This window comes from Plasmodium knowlesi (genome assembly GCF_000006355.2).
Source record: "Plasmodium knowlesi strain H genome assembly, chromosome: 14".
In the NCBI taxonomy this organism is placed as follows: domain Eukaryota; phylum Apicomplexa; class Aconoidasida; order Haemosporida; family Plasmodiidae; genus Plasmodium; species Plasmodium knowlesi.
Genome location: NC_011915.2, coordinates 881658 through 896093, shown reverse-complemented (window position 1 = coordinate 896093; position 14436 = coordinate 881658). Strand labels below are relative to the sequence as shown.

At 35.2% G+C, this 14436-nt stretch overlaps 2 protein-coding genes across 2 annotated transcripts; one reads left to right on the top strand and one right to left on the bottom strand.

The window, feature by feature from the left end:
• Positions 1 to 763: 763 nt before the first annotated feature.
• Positions 764 to 5764, bottom strand: PKNH_1420200 (conserved Plasmodium protein, unknown function; the record flags this gene model as incomplete). Its single annotated transcript, XM_002262054.1, has 12 exons — positions 764 to 1111; positions 1312 to 1393; positions 1483 to 1538; positions 1690 to 1775; positions 1908 to 1988; positions 2189 to 2354; positions 2514 to 2639; positions 2838 to 2984; positions 3085 to 3155; positions 3374 to 3454; positions 3701 to 3763; positions 3934 to 5764. The coding sequence occupies 12 exons, from the start codon at positions 5762 to 5764 to the stop codon at positions 764 to 766; spliced, it is 3138 nt and encodes a 1045-aa protein (XP_002262090.1).
• Positions 5765 to 10226: 4462 nt separating this feature from the next.
• PKNH_1420100 (tRNA (guanine(26)-N(2))-dimethyltransferase, putative) lies at positions 10227 to 12941 on the top strand (the record flags this gene model as incomplete). The annotated part of the gene is made up of 1 exon (XM_002262053.1): positions 10227 to 12941. The coding sequence occupies one exon, from the start codon at positions 10227 to 10229 to the stop codon at positions 12939 to 12941; it is 2715 nt and encodes a 904-aa protein (XP_002262089.1).
• Between the last annotated feature and the right edge of the window lie 1495 nt (positions 12942 to 14436).

Below are 14436 nucleotides of genomic sequence, written 5' to 3'. Positions count from 1 at the left end.
AACACTCTTAGCCGACTTTGAAGCTGGGCACGCCATCGCAACTCTGTTATGATGCCATTCTTGCATACCCCCCGTTGCGTACACATACTCAAATTCGAAGGAGTGATGTGCAAATGAGAGCTAATTGTGTTCATGTCATCATCACAATGTTAAGAAGTTGGCAAAGAAATATGGGTTGGTGCTAGTAATACTGATGAAAGTAGGAAAAAAAAAAAAAATTTCACGTTATTTAAAAAAAGGTGTAAAATTTTACAATTTAAATGCCAAAAGGGGGATATATATGACAATTGTGTAAATATACCCATGTCAAAAAAAAGGGGGGAAAAAAAAAGAAAAGAATGTACAAAACTTATTTATAAATTTTATACATATAAATTAAAATTGAAGAAAAAATGTGTTTAATTAATCAGGATGTGTGAAAGCAATAGCGCGATAAAACACATTTGAAGTTTTGTCCCTCTTAGTAACTTCTTATGAGAAAAAGAAGAAAAAAAAAAGAGCTAAACAGAAGAATAATATAATTGTAAATTGTTCTTCTGTGTGCCCATACTCATAAGGCTATTTCGTTCACGATAACAATCTGTACGTTAAAAAAAAAAAATTACAGCATTTTGTCATCCGTAGTTGTGCAGGCTTTTGCTTTATATCTGTCCGATGCAACCATATGGACCTACATATGGACCTACATTTTCCCCTCCTTCTTTTTAATGAATCAGTTCATGTAAGTTCCCATTTTACCTTGAAATATGATTTCACCTTTTTATCACTTTTTCACATTCTTGCTACCAGTCAGAGAGCTACTTGAAAATATCTTTTGGATAATATTTGTCGCCTCTTTCGTCATCGTTTCCTTCTTTTCCAATTTCTCTGGGTCCTTTACTGCTTCCTTTTTCATGTTGTCCTTACTTAATAATTTTTCTTGATTTGATTTTTCTTTCCTTTTTATTTTCTCTTCCTTTTTTAAATTTTCTCTGTCCATCCGTTTTTGTCTCTTCACTTGTTCCATTTTTTGTGTAATTAGGTTTAGCTTTCTTTTGCGGATGTTATAAATTTTGGTAAGCAGTTGCTCGTTCTTAAATAATTTAATTCCTTCTTCTGAGGCCATCCATTTCTGCGGTAAGAAAAAAAAAAAGGAAAATAAAATAAACGACGGGGTGATGAACACACTGTACGTGAATTACAAATCAAATGAGGGGGGGGTGAGGTCTTTTTTTCTGTTCAGATGGTTCATGTCGCACACACATCCTGATGAGGTTGTTTCGCTGGGGAAGTTCCCCCCCTACGTTTACACATGGCAATGTTCATCAGTACCTTCCTGTTATCTTCGCACTTTTTGTACACCAAATATGTCTTGAATTTCCGCTCCGTATCGGCCTTGGTTAGGTGCTCATTTCTGGGAGGAAAAATAAAAACAACGTCGAATTAGTGAAGCGCTACCATAACATTGTATTGGTGAATTAAAGAAATAAAAAATAATTTTACTTGAGCTTGAACTGGTCCACTAGAACATCCTTCTTTGTTACCTTCCCGTGAGAATGCTTCAAAAAAAAAAAAAAAAAAAAAAAAAAAAAAAAAAAAAATGTGTGCACAGAAATAATTGCAACATGTATAGGAAAGTAAAAAAAATACAAACATTGTAACACATAGCTGTAAATATTTGCACGAATTAAAGTTCTGTCGCTTCCTCACCTTTATTAATTTCTTAATGTCATAATTGTTCAAAGTGTTCTTCGGACTGTTCCTTTCGGAGAGGTATATGAAGGGGTTATTCTCTTCTGTAAAATGGGGGAAGAAAAATATGCACACGTGTTGGAAAACAGGTGTAGATATGATTTAGTACAAATTAGTAACATCAATGGTAAATGCGTGATGGAAAAGCGTAAGGGAGAAAAATCGGTGATAATTACTTCCCCAAGACATGTACTGGCATCCGTAAATGTTCTCCTTATATATCAGATTGAACTCCTTCCACGTGTTTTTGTTAATTACTGCGCAAGTAAAAACGGGGATAAATAAATGAGTATATAAAAAAATATAATTTTTTTTCTTTTTTTTTTTGTCCAACAAAAGTGTGTAGAAATTTACCCCACACAATGCACTCATATCGTGTGTATTTCTCTTTAAAATATTTCCATTTTATCATTTATATATGTTCCTTCTTTCTTTTTCCCTCCACGGAGTTCCTTACTGTCGTAATTCCGCTTGGGGTTCCCTTCGAATTTCCATTCCCAATTAAACAATGAGAAGAAATGAATGTCCTGACTTGTTGGTATTGTTATCGGAGTTATGTTGATATCCGTGTTCAGTTCATTATCTGGCACGATGAACATATCTTGGGAGCTTCCGTCGCTTTCCTGCACATGTTAGAAGGTTGGGATTGAGAGGTATGTGTAGATGGAGAGTAACGAAGGTTTGGACCATCGTCAACGCATACCAAAATGTGTAGGTATTCAGTGCTCGAATGCATAAACATAAGCATGCAGGGGAAAGAATTCTTCGCCCGAAAAACCTACCGTTTCGTTTTCCTCATTCTCCGTAGTAAGATCGATGGTTTCAAACTTCTCGTAGTAATCCTCATTTGTATCATTCTCGTATTCCATGTCATCGTTGTAATAATAGGGGAGCAAATTGATGTTGTCCTGAAATACAAAAGCCGATGGTCGTGATGGTGTACATGGGTGTTTTGAATACACATGTGTGGGCGTGTGTACAAGAAAAAATAATAAGTTCCATAATATGCAAGGCGATTTATGCAAATGTGCAAACAAAACGGAATTCTTAAAAATAAAGGGTAGGAGTGAAGGAAAATATAATGAATAACAAAATTTATTTATTACGTCTAAAACTTTATGCACCAGAAGGGACATATATGGTCTTGTCCACGAATTGTCGTAAAAATAAAAGCTCCTGATATACTCTGAGTTTTTCAGCTTGCAGTAAAATTCGTTGTCTTCCCAAAGCTTGGACCTTACTCCCTTTTCATTCTACATGTCAACCGTTGGAAACAAAAAGAAAAATATGACGCAATTTTTCCACGTTGGTGATAAAATTCACGTAAATAGACATATCATCAAATTTCTTTACCTGTACGATTAACTTGCTTCCATCGATACTATCAACCGATGGAATTTCCTCAAAAAACTCCTTATTGTCGACTGCAGGGGTCAAGTTAGGGGGGTACGTGCAAAATGTATAGTGACATTAAGGCATAGAAAAAGAAAATAAAATAAAAGAGAAAAAAAACACTTGTAAGAATGTTCAAGGGGGGGTTGTTATTAAAAACTGACACACATTCTGAAGGATGCATCTACACACCCATGGAACACCACGTGTACATATTTATATCGCTAAACGCTCCTCGTGCTTAACACACCATATACTTTGAAGTAATCCACAACTGTTCTTTTGTGATTTCCGCACATCTTCTCGTAATCCTCGAGAAGTTTTTGCTTATCTGAGTAAAGAGCGAAGTTGAAAAAAGAAATATGATGAGTATAGATTGAATGTGATATATGAACAATGTGCGGAACACATATGATTGTGCACTTATACATGGGGTGGAGGAGCATGGTCCTATTCGAACAGTCCCTCTCTCCCTTATATATATATATATATATATATATATATATATATATATATATACATATATATTTTTTTTTCCTTTAATTTCTGTTATCTCTGATCCCTCTTTATGCCATACCGAAATTGCCATTGCTCTTGAATATGCTACTCGACCCTATGGCGCCCTTACGGTTGCACGTGACTAAAAAATAGAGGGGAGGGGGAGAGGAAGCGTGTGTGTACCTGCACACTGGTGATGAGCATAGGAAACTTGGAAAATGCGCAGGGAAATACTCTACAAAAAGTATTGATGCATTGGGGGAGAGTTATTCCCCCCATTTGCCTGATCGACACAATTTTGCAGGTTCCTACATATGGGTAACTGGTTTTGGGCTTCCATTAATTTGTCCCGTAGGGCTTCATTAAAACTGAGCACATTGGCAATTGGGTATTTAATGAATTGTTCTGAATTTTCATTCGAATTGGCAGAGTTTGCTTTTTCATTTTTTTTCATTGTGAGCCATGACAATATTAAGTTCTGTTGTTTGGGTTTTTTCTCTTCAGTTTTATTCTGTGCTACAACGCTATCCAACTTGTTAATAGTTGCAGCTTTTTTTTCTTCCAGAAATTTCGCGTCTTCTATTTTTTTTTTTTTTTCTTCTTGTTTTTTTATGTCCATTTTCCTTTTGATGATTTTTTTTTTCTCAATTAAAATTTTTTTGCATCTTTTTTCAGATTCTAAATATTGTTTCTTCTTCAGCTCATTTAAATAATCATGTGTTTTTACGATGCTCTGTAGATCCTTACTCAGAATGGAGTTTTTTAATTTTATTAAAGTTCTATATATTTTGCTTTGGTTATTCCTAAATTCTTTGAAGTACTTGAATATTTCTTTGTAGTACGGTGGGAATAATTCGTAGTTGTCATTTTCCCAAACCCAAAGGCATTCCTTTTCGTTATTTTCGTTTTTACTGACATTCATTTTTTTCATATTATCTCCTAGACTTTTTCTGCTCAGTAGAATGGGGATGCTTGCGAGAAGATCCTCCCTACTGATATGGATGTTATAGTTTTTCTTTTCCCCATCATCAGAGTAGTACTCCTCATCGGAGAAATTATCCATGGAAATGTTACATTCATTTTCGCGACTTTCATCATTTTCATTATCTTTGCTCAGCGATATGTTGTTCTCTTCCCCTTTTTCACTATTATTCGCTTGGTTCAGTGAAAATATAACGTTACCTCCTTCTTTGTCAGAAGTGGGAGCGATTTTTATAGGGAACCTATCAAGTACTAATTCTTCATTGTTGAGGACGTAAAACAACAACTCTACCAACTCGGATAACGTGTGGGAAGACCCCTCACACAGGAATCTGATGATGTACTTTTCCTTGGTGGTTAGTTTTATCGAATTAAACATAATATTTGATTTTTCAATTGTATTCAACATTTCGTCATTTTCATTATCATTATAAACAACACTTTTTATTTTGTTGATTCTTTTAATATTGTCAAGGATCCTGTAACAAGGGAGGTGATTATTCAATAAGATTCCTATCTCGGAATTGATACTTGGCAATGTTTCGATCCATTTATTTAGTTGTTCATTATTTTCTTTATTCAACACCTCACCATTGTTATTACTTTGTAATTTTATAAATTTTGACGAACCTTTTTTTTTCAATTCGATATTATTTCTCTGAATCCTGAGGATTGAAGAACTATTGGTGGTGCTGTCTACCTCGTTAAACACATAGTCTTCGTTAAAACTGGATGCGCCATGCTTATCTACATTTTTGTAAATGCTAATTCCGTCTTCATCGTCAAAATCATTACCGTTACTACTGTTGGCATTTCCTGTACCTTTTTTTTTTCCTTTTCTTTGATGTATTTTTTCCTGATCGTTTGAGTTTCTATGAGTATCATGTTCTTTTCCTTCCTTCGTTTTTTTGGAGCCTTTCTTTTTGGTACCTATTTCTATACTGTCTAACGAAGCGTTTTTGACATTTTCATAACCTGCTTTTTTTTTCTTATTTTCTGTTGTGTCGTCAATCTGTTCTGCACTGACAGGGCCACATTTGTCGAAATCAATTTCTTCATCAAAGCACAGAACGGGTCGCCCGCTCAGTATCCGCTCCTTAACATCGTCAGTTTTTTTTTTTCCTTTCTTTTCGTTAGCCTTCTTTTTTGCCGTGTTTTCCATTTGCGTTCCTTTTACCTCGCGACAGCGGGATGGAAATTTTCCCCTGTTTTGCGAATTTTCGCCTTTCGGCCTTTTTGTGTTTTGCGAAGCGTAATTAATCAGCTTGGCGTCTCTACTTTGATATTCCTTTTTCCCCTCGACACGTCTCTAAATACGTTCGGAAGAGGGGCGTTGAAATCATTTCTCATGGGCGCAACCGAAATTGCACACAATTTTACACTTGATGAAGAGAGCATACGCGCGTTGTGCGCACATATATGCAGGCATGTACATACGTAGGCGGGCACGTGTGTGCTGTTCGTATGCAAATGTGGGTAGAAATTCCGCTAAGCGCATACACATGTATATACATGCGCATAGGGGGTACGCGCGTGGCAAAGTAATAACAGAAGTTTCACAGCACTAGTTCGGGTGTCCCCATTTGGTGCCGTTCTTAATTAAAACGAATATATCGGGTGTACGTTCGGTAGATACCCTCCCCTTGGGTGTGTGTTCGGCTGTGGAGCATCCCCAAGTGGTGTGTGCTCAGATAAGAAACATCCTTTTAATGTGTGCTTAGTGGAAACGTAATTAAAATGGGGTTTGCCAGAAAGGCTTTAAAAATGGAAAAAATAAGCATTAAATAGCTTTCTTCTCCCCTTTTGTTCATAAAATGTATAATTCTCCTCATGTGATAAAATTCTTTAATTTCCTTTTTCCTTTTTTTTCAGCACATGAAAAGATATTTCACGGGAAAAAATTTTTTTTTCATCCTTTTTCACATTCCCATGAAATTGTTTTAATATTGTATGACTCATTTTTTTTTTTTTTTTTTTTTTTTTTTTCCTAGACTTTTAACAATTGAAGGAAAAGGAGAACCGACCCTCCTTCATTTGAAATGCATAATCCTATAATACGCACAGAAAACTTTTCCTTATTATTTACGGCATTTTTTTTTTTTTTTTTTTTTTTTGACAAATGGGAATACTTTCGCTACAGAGCTTTGCACATACACAGGGAGATATATTTTATATGCAGGTGCATTCCCTTTTTTTTTTTTTTTCCTTGGCCATTATTCGAAGCGTTTGTCATTTGCTCACTAGAACAACATAAAACTGCCTTTACATTTTTGCTCTCTTTAACGCTTGTGTTCCTTTGCCCTCGACACCTAAATAGCATAACGCACATGTGTGTTTACACGCACATAGGCGTATCTTTCAAATACATATATGCATACACTCACATGCTTGTGTTGGAGGACTTGCACCACATAATACAAGTAAAATTTCTTTGTCTTGCGTACTTCAAGTGCTTTGGGGGTTATTATTTTTTTTTCAGAGGAAAATCACATCACATCACTGTTTCTTTTGCTTTTTTTTTTTTTTTTTTTTTTTTCTTAGAATTCCTTTTTTGTCGAAAAAGGAGAGTTTATGTGCGCATAATGTAAAGACTTGCATTTGCAAAAGGGCGTACAGCACACCAATTTGACGAATGCCTATTATATATTTGCGGCAAAGTTCAATTCGCTGATACATGGCAAGTACGCATATGCATATATATATGTGTGCATACATATTCATACGCGCGCATGTACATGTGTGTATACCAACTGTTCGCACATTTCTTTTCGCATGCCCGTGATGTAAACACGCGCCAATTAATTGTAACGTGCCACGGTGTAATTTTATCCAGGTGGACAATCGAGCTAGGTGGTTATTTTGTTTCAGAAAAATAGCATAATCATACGGTGGAAAAAAGAAACAAAAAAGGGAGGGAGCACAAACAAGGATGCAGTTAAAACTGAGGGCTAGAAAGAAGGCATACGGCCTTTTCAGAAGTGCGTTTTTTCCACATGCCCCCCGTTTTACTTTCCTCATTTGATTTATCAGCCAAGTGAAAAATCGTTTGTAGCACTCTCTGAAGGAATTTATTTCATAACATCAAAAATGTAACACGGGAGGTCCCGATAAATGTGAGGGCATGGCTACTTTCTTCTCACGGAACAACGAATGGGTTATACGAGCAGGTTGTGCGATCATAATGGAGCAGTTTTGCGCAAACAGGCTAACACCAGTTTTGTCAACCACTGCGCAATTTTTTATTTTGCTAACAGTTGTCTGTCAAGAATAAGCAAATCGTTACAAGTTGCCGGCGACGTTTGCACCATATGTTTTTTTTTTTTTTTTTTTTGCCCCTTTCCATTATGCGCTAAATTACCAAATTCTGCAAATTCTATATAACTCCATTTCAACTTTAAAAAATGTTATACATACACTAATGTATATTTACGTGCGAAGGGGCAAAGAACACACTGCTTGTGGAGGCCCAGAAGTTCCCCATTTTGTGCGTAACGTTCGCGGAATAAATGAGTGCGCTAATTTTTTTTTTTTTTAATGAAGGAAATATCTTTAAAGGGGAAAAGAATTGCAATTTTCCGTGACTTATTTTTGGTGGGGCATCGCGCCTTTTCCACTTTAATGGGATGGTACCATATATACAATAAAATACTACGTAGGTATTATATATAAATAATACACGCATGAGTACGATACCCCATCGGAAGGTATATAGTGAAAAAGGGCGTTGTATATAAGCCATTTCCCTAATATATTACTCTGCGGGAAAGAGCACCGTTTTTTCTCTCTTGCATTTTTATCATACAGAGGTATATAAATGCATATTGTAGCCTTTAATGTTTTACCCCTTGGGCATTGCTTTCTTCGTGCTTAATGGGAAAACGCCCCTTGACATGTAAAACAGTCATTCGGCTCCTTGTTCTTCCTTTCACATAAAAATTTAAGGCGCCAAGAAAATAATAAAGCGTTTTAATGAGGAATAATAGTATGCATTTTTTCTATATACCTTCTTTGAAAGGGCTATTTTCCCATTATACGAAGGATAACAAATCACTATGCGCAATTTCCGAATCCTTTTGTGCATAAATAATATTGTATATACAAAGGGTTCTCTCTGATTTCGTTGCTTCCTTTTTTTTTGTCCGCACGAAATGGCAAATAAAGCATATGCGCATAGCATATGAAGAATACCAGATTAATAGCCTGCCCACGAGAATACGAAAAAAAAAAAAAAAAAAAAAAATTCTTCTCTAAAATTAATTTAATATATAAATGAAAAAGGGGTAAGGGCAATTATAAAAAACACGCGTAAAAAGGTAAACATATTATCACGACGTGAAAAGCACGCAATAAAATAGATACCTTGTATGTATTATGCAATGGCTATCATTAAAACGCAAAATTAGCCACAACAATCGGGAACACGCACTTTATATCTTTATGTAAAATTAAAATATATTCTAAAAAAAAAAAAACAAAAACAATGGAACGTCAACAATTATAGAAAAAAATAACCACGTTATATTAAGTATAAAAACGACGACAATAAAGAGAAGCGCCCTCCAAATAAACACAAAAGAGCAAAACGCTTTTTTTTTTTTCTCTTCCAAAATATTTACATCCCAAGGGAAATTCTACTGTAAAGGAACAAATCTCAAATCGCAAAAAGTGAAAGAAGATTTAACAAAAAAGGAAACATCTTAAGAAAAGTCCACAACAAAAATAACATCCAAGTTGAGAGAACCCAAACTTTTACAAAAAAGAGCCCCCTTGTTGTTTTTTTTCCTTTTTTTCATTTAGTATTATATATACATTAGCAAAAATTCGTATGCATAAAACAAACTGCACATATATATGTATGCAATTTTTACATTTCCTGTTCCATTTCCCTTTAACAAAATTTTATTAAAATGTTCGCGCTTCACAGTGCAAAGTGGAAAACGCTATTCTTTGATATTTTCCAAGTAGAAAATAAATAGTAGGAGTAAGTGTGATGAAAGGAACAGAAAAAATCCGCACCTTTTATTATAATATTACAAGTACATTTCGTATGTGCACGTTGCACTTCGATCACAGAAAATAAAAAATGAGTGAACTGTTTATATGGTGATGTTATCGGAATACGCATTCTATTTTACCTTTCTTTATTTCTTCAATGAATGCAAAGGTGTAGAAATTGTGAAAACGAAATTCCTTCACAAAGAGTACATTAATCTACGTATTTGTTCATACATATCCATATAGCACATACATTTTTTTTTTCTCTCTCTCTCTCTTTTCCTTGCATTTATTTATAATGCAAATTTGTAGTATGTATTAGCCGTACATGTGTACAGCACATTTTTTCAATACACATTTGTATAGCACATCGTTACAACGTCCATATGTTACGTACGTATATATATTTATGCTTTCGCACATGTTTACGCCTAACAACCACATAGTATATAACTTGCAGCATCTTTGTTAAGTACATATACATACTTTCACGCCACCTGTACTTGCCATTTTGCACCGGATTAGAGGCATTTGTGCCCGGCATTCCATTGTCCGTACGTCGAGCAAGTACACCTTAACTGCACACATACCATAAATTTTATTTTTAAAAAAAAAAGAAGAAAAAAAAAATGATAGGAATTAAGAATGAAGTGAACAGTAATGATAAGCGTAAAAGAAAGTTCGATGGAGAGAATAGAAACCATTTTCACAATAAATATAATAAACCAAATAAAGGGAACAATATTGGAAATTATGGGAAGAAAAATGGAAGAGAAGTAGAAGGAGGAGGAAGCTCCTTCTACAACGAAAATAGCAAGTACATATTTGAAGGAAGTGTGAAAATAAAAAACAAGAGTAAGCACATTTTTTACAACAAGGCCCAGGTGTTTAATCGTGACATGAGTATAATTTTGATAAAAGCGTTAGAAATATATTTAAAAAATAAAAATAAAGACAACGGAAAAATTCTGTTCAGGGGATTTAACATCATCGAATTGTTAAGTGCAAGTGGAATAAGAAGTATAAGGTATGTAAAGGAATTAGGAGAAACCATAAACCATATCATTACAAATGATATTGATAAATATGCCTGTAAACAGATAAGGAGAAACTTTAAAAGAAATAATATTAATAAGGAGAAGTATACAATTCTATGTAATGATGCAAATAGCGTTATGAACATACTTAATGTTGACAATATTTATTCGAAGAAGAGAAACACGAAAAAATTAGATATTGGTTTTACCTACGTCAATAGCATAACGGATTATAACGACTACTTTAAGGAAGCTTTTAAATTTTTAAAATATATATCAAATTACAATAGAGGCAAAGGAAACAACGAAGTTAAGGAGGGCATGAATGTTGATAACCCCTCGCATAATAATAATGGTAATAAATCTTGTAACAACGGTAGGAGTAATGTAGGCACAAAAAATAAATCTATTGAGGATGACCATCATTTAGAGGACAGTGACTCTACCGTGTTCTCTAGCAATGAAGAATCCTCCACCAAAATTGATATGCTGCACGAGGAGAACGACAAAACAGTGTACGCAAAAGGGGCAAGCACAACACAAGCGAGGAATGGGCCCGCCAAGGCAACAATAAACGGTGGAACAGACAATGAAGCAAACCACACAGAGACAATCCCTTCCGGGGGAAAAAAGAACGGAGGAGAGAACCCCCCCCTCAGCGAAAGTATGATGGATGAAATTATCCAAAGGAGCAAACTCTCGGAAAAGTACATGTTCGATATAATCGACATAGACCCATATGGATCGTCCATAGATTATTTGGAAAGCTGCTTAAAATATGGAAGAAGCAATTTCTTCATATTAATAACGAATACAGATATGAGAGTATTGAATGGAAAATTTCCAGATGTCTCCTTTTACAAATATAACAGTATGATATTTAGCAAGAGAGTTCCTTACAATAAGGAGTATAGCATAAGAGTATTGTTTTACAAAATAAAAACTATCGCCTCCAAGTATAAGAAATGCGTTATTCCATTTTCCTCTCTTAATATTGATTTTTACATTCGCATATTAGTACAAGTTATAGATGATACTTTACAGACCAAGGACCTCTGCACTGATAGTGGGATGGTTTATCAGTGCAATAGTTGTTCCAGCTTTCATGTGAACCCCTTGGCAACGAAGAAGGATAGGAATCTGTCAGTAACCGATAATAGGAAATACAACAAGAAGTGGAAACAGAACAAGCATAAGGATGGGGAATTTTTAAACAACCAGATGGAAGAAGAGAAGGAGGATTCTCAAATTGCAGGAAATATTCCAGATGCACAGTTAGACCATTTGCATGATGCTAATAAGAATTCTTATGAAAAGGGAAAATTCGCATCTGAAAATTTTGCGCACGACGCGACCCATGGGGATACAGTGGATAATGTGGAAGACGGAGTTAATACGGTTGATAAGGTACCATGTGATAACGTGGTAGAGAAAGGAGGTAATTGTGAACAACTTACCAATGGAGATGAAGGGGGTGATGTTGAAAATGTTGCACATAGCGAGTGCACAGAGAATGCGGCTGTTGATGTGATGACTGGAGTTCCATCTCCAAAGGATCAACCAATGCAAAACAATCCCGGCTTAGGAAATAAATACAAAAGCGGAAAATTAACCATTTCTAACAAGTGTCTAGAATGCGGAGGAGAAATGCTGATAGGTGGCCCCATCTACATCGGGAAGATGCACAATGCTGAGTTTATTAACACGTGTATATCGTTACTGGAAAATTTACAAAACTACAATTTAAACACCATCAAATCGAGGGATAGAATATTAATAAATTTCCGTTGCCTAAAACAAGAAATAAATATTCCATTGTATTATAATTTGCCAGACCTATTTAGAAATTTTAGACTGTGCTCCATTTCTAGAAAATTGTTTGTAAACGCACTGCTAAATTTGAATTATGAAGTATCCTATTTTCACAAGGATCCAGATAGTATCAAGACTAATGCTCCTAACAGTGTCTTTATGGATATTTTTCGTGCCATTATTTATAAAGTAAATTCCAAAAAGAGAAATCGCGATACTGTGGAAAAGAAGGAGGAAGAATTGAATGCTCTAGACAATAAGAAAAAGGAAGGCACTGAGGAAAGCTCGAAAAAAGTATATTCCATAAATACTATAAAGGATGAAAAGTTGAAGGAGAAATTATTGTCGTATGAATTTTTTAAAAAAAATTCAACCATTGACAATATTGATATTTCTGTCAATAATAAAGAGAATACTGATAATGTGAAACTGTTCACCTTGATGAACCCTGAGCCTTTTTGGGGTCCCATGAAGAAGCACTATGAGAAGAACTGAGGGTTCGCCCGAGTTTTTTTCATTTTTTGTGGACACACACTTTACAGCTGTCAATATTCGCATCCACCCCACTAGTCTATTTATCAGCATCGTTGTTTTTACAGCGCCCCCCCCCCCCACTTTGCATAGTAGGAATATCGCGGTTCCCTACTTTGCAACGCATTCCCATGATGTAGTGCGTCTATTTTTGTAGCGCACCCATTTTGTAACACCACGTCTGTTTTGTATTATCTCGCCTGCTTCATAGTCTGTCTCTTTCAAAATGTAGGGTATTTTGATTGTCCCTCAAAAATTCCTTGTATTTCAAAGTAATCCAGTACACCTTTTTTTTTTTTTTTTTTTTTTTTTTTTTTAATTTTCGTCTTAATTTTTTTTTAAAAAACGGAGTATACCCGATTGTACTGTTTCAACTTACAATTTGTATATAATCATTTTTAAATATCTTATTATATATTTCAAAATATATACACATGTATTTTTAAATATATATACATTTCTGAATATGTTCCTTTGTATTTTTAGACATGTTAATATATATATCTTCTTTAATATTTGAAATTATGCAAAAATCTGTTTACAAAAGGATCATTCTTTAGTAACCCCAACAAAATGAATAATCCTCTCCCCTTCACCACTGTTTTATGAATCCCACATGTATTGTATATATACGTGTTCTATGTGGGTATATACGGTATATACATATATTTAGAGCGAAACTTATGTTTCAAAAAAAAGGACACTGAATTAGTAACTGCTTAATTTCTTATAAGTATTTTCTCACACGCTAGAGTGGCGCCATCTGGCTGCTTTTTAAATAAGAAGAAAACTTTTTTAGCTCATTGAAAGGTGCACAAATATCGTGCGTAAATTTTTTGCTATAATGATTCGAATTAATAGAGTATTAAAATGAGTCCGCCTAAAAGGAGCGAAATTTGCACACAATGTTGGAAGAATTGGATACAAGCATACTTTTTCTTTTCACACAGTGAGGGGAGAGAAAATGTACCGCTAGCGCACGTGTTACCCCCTCTGTCCACTTGCCCGTGTGCAATCTTCAAAATAGGGCTGAAATGCCCTCGCACCACGTCAAACTAAAAATAACCACACGAGGTGGCCGAACGATGAGGCGCGCTAGAAGCACCAGCATTGGAGTTGCGATGTAAACCGTCCAAATGGCCCCGTAGAAATGTGTTCCTTTCTTCTATACTTCTCCGTTTTACCCAACTTGGGGGGTCTACAAAATAGCACAAGATGATATATCAGAATATAACACCCGGTTAACAAAGGGGAAAAAAAAAGGAAAGTGTTTCTAATTTATTTTTATTCCTACAATTGGGGGGCGAGAGATCCTAGTAGATGCGCTATAGACTTTGCGTGTGCAAACTTGAAGGAGCACGCGTATGTACGGTTTTGCGTAGAATCAGAAAAAATTGGCATTATAGCGGAAGCATTAAAGTGGGAAGCACACCCGCCCGTCCTCCTGCCCACTTTTCCG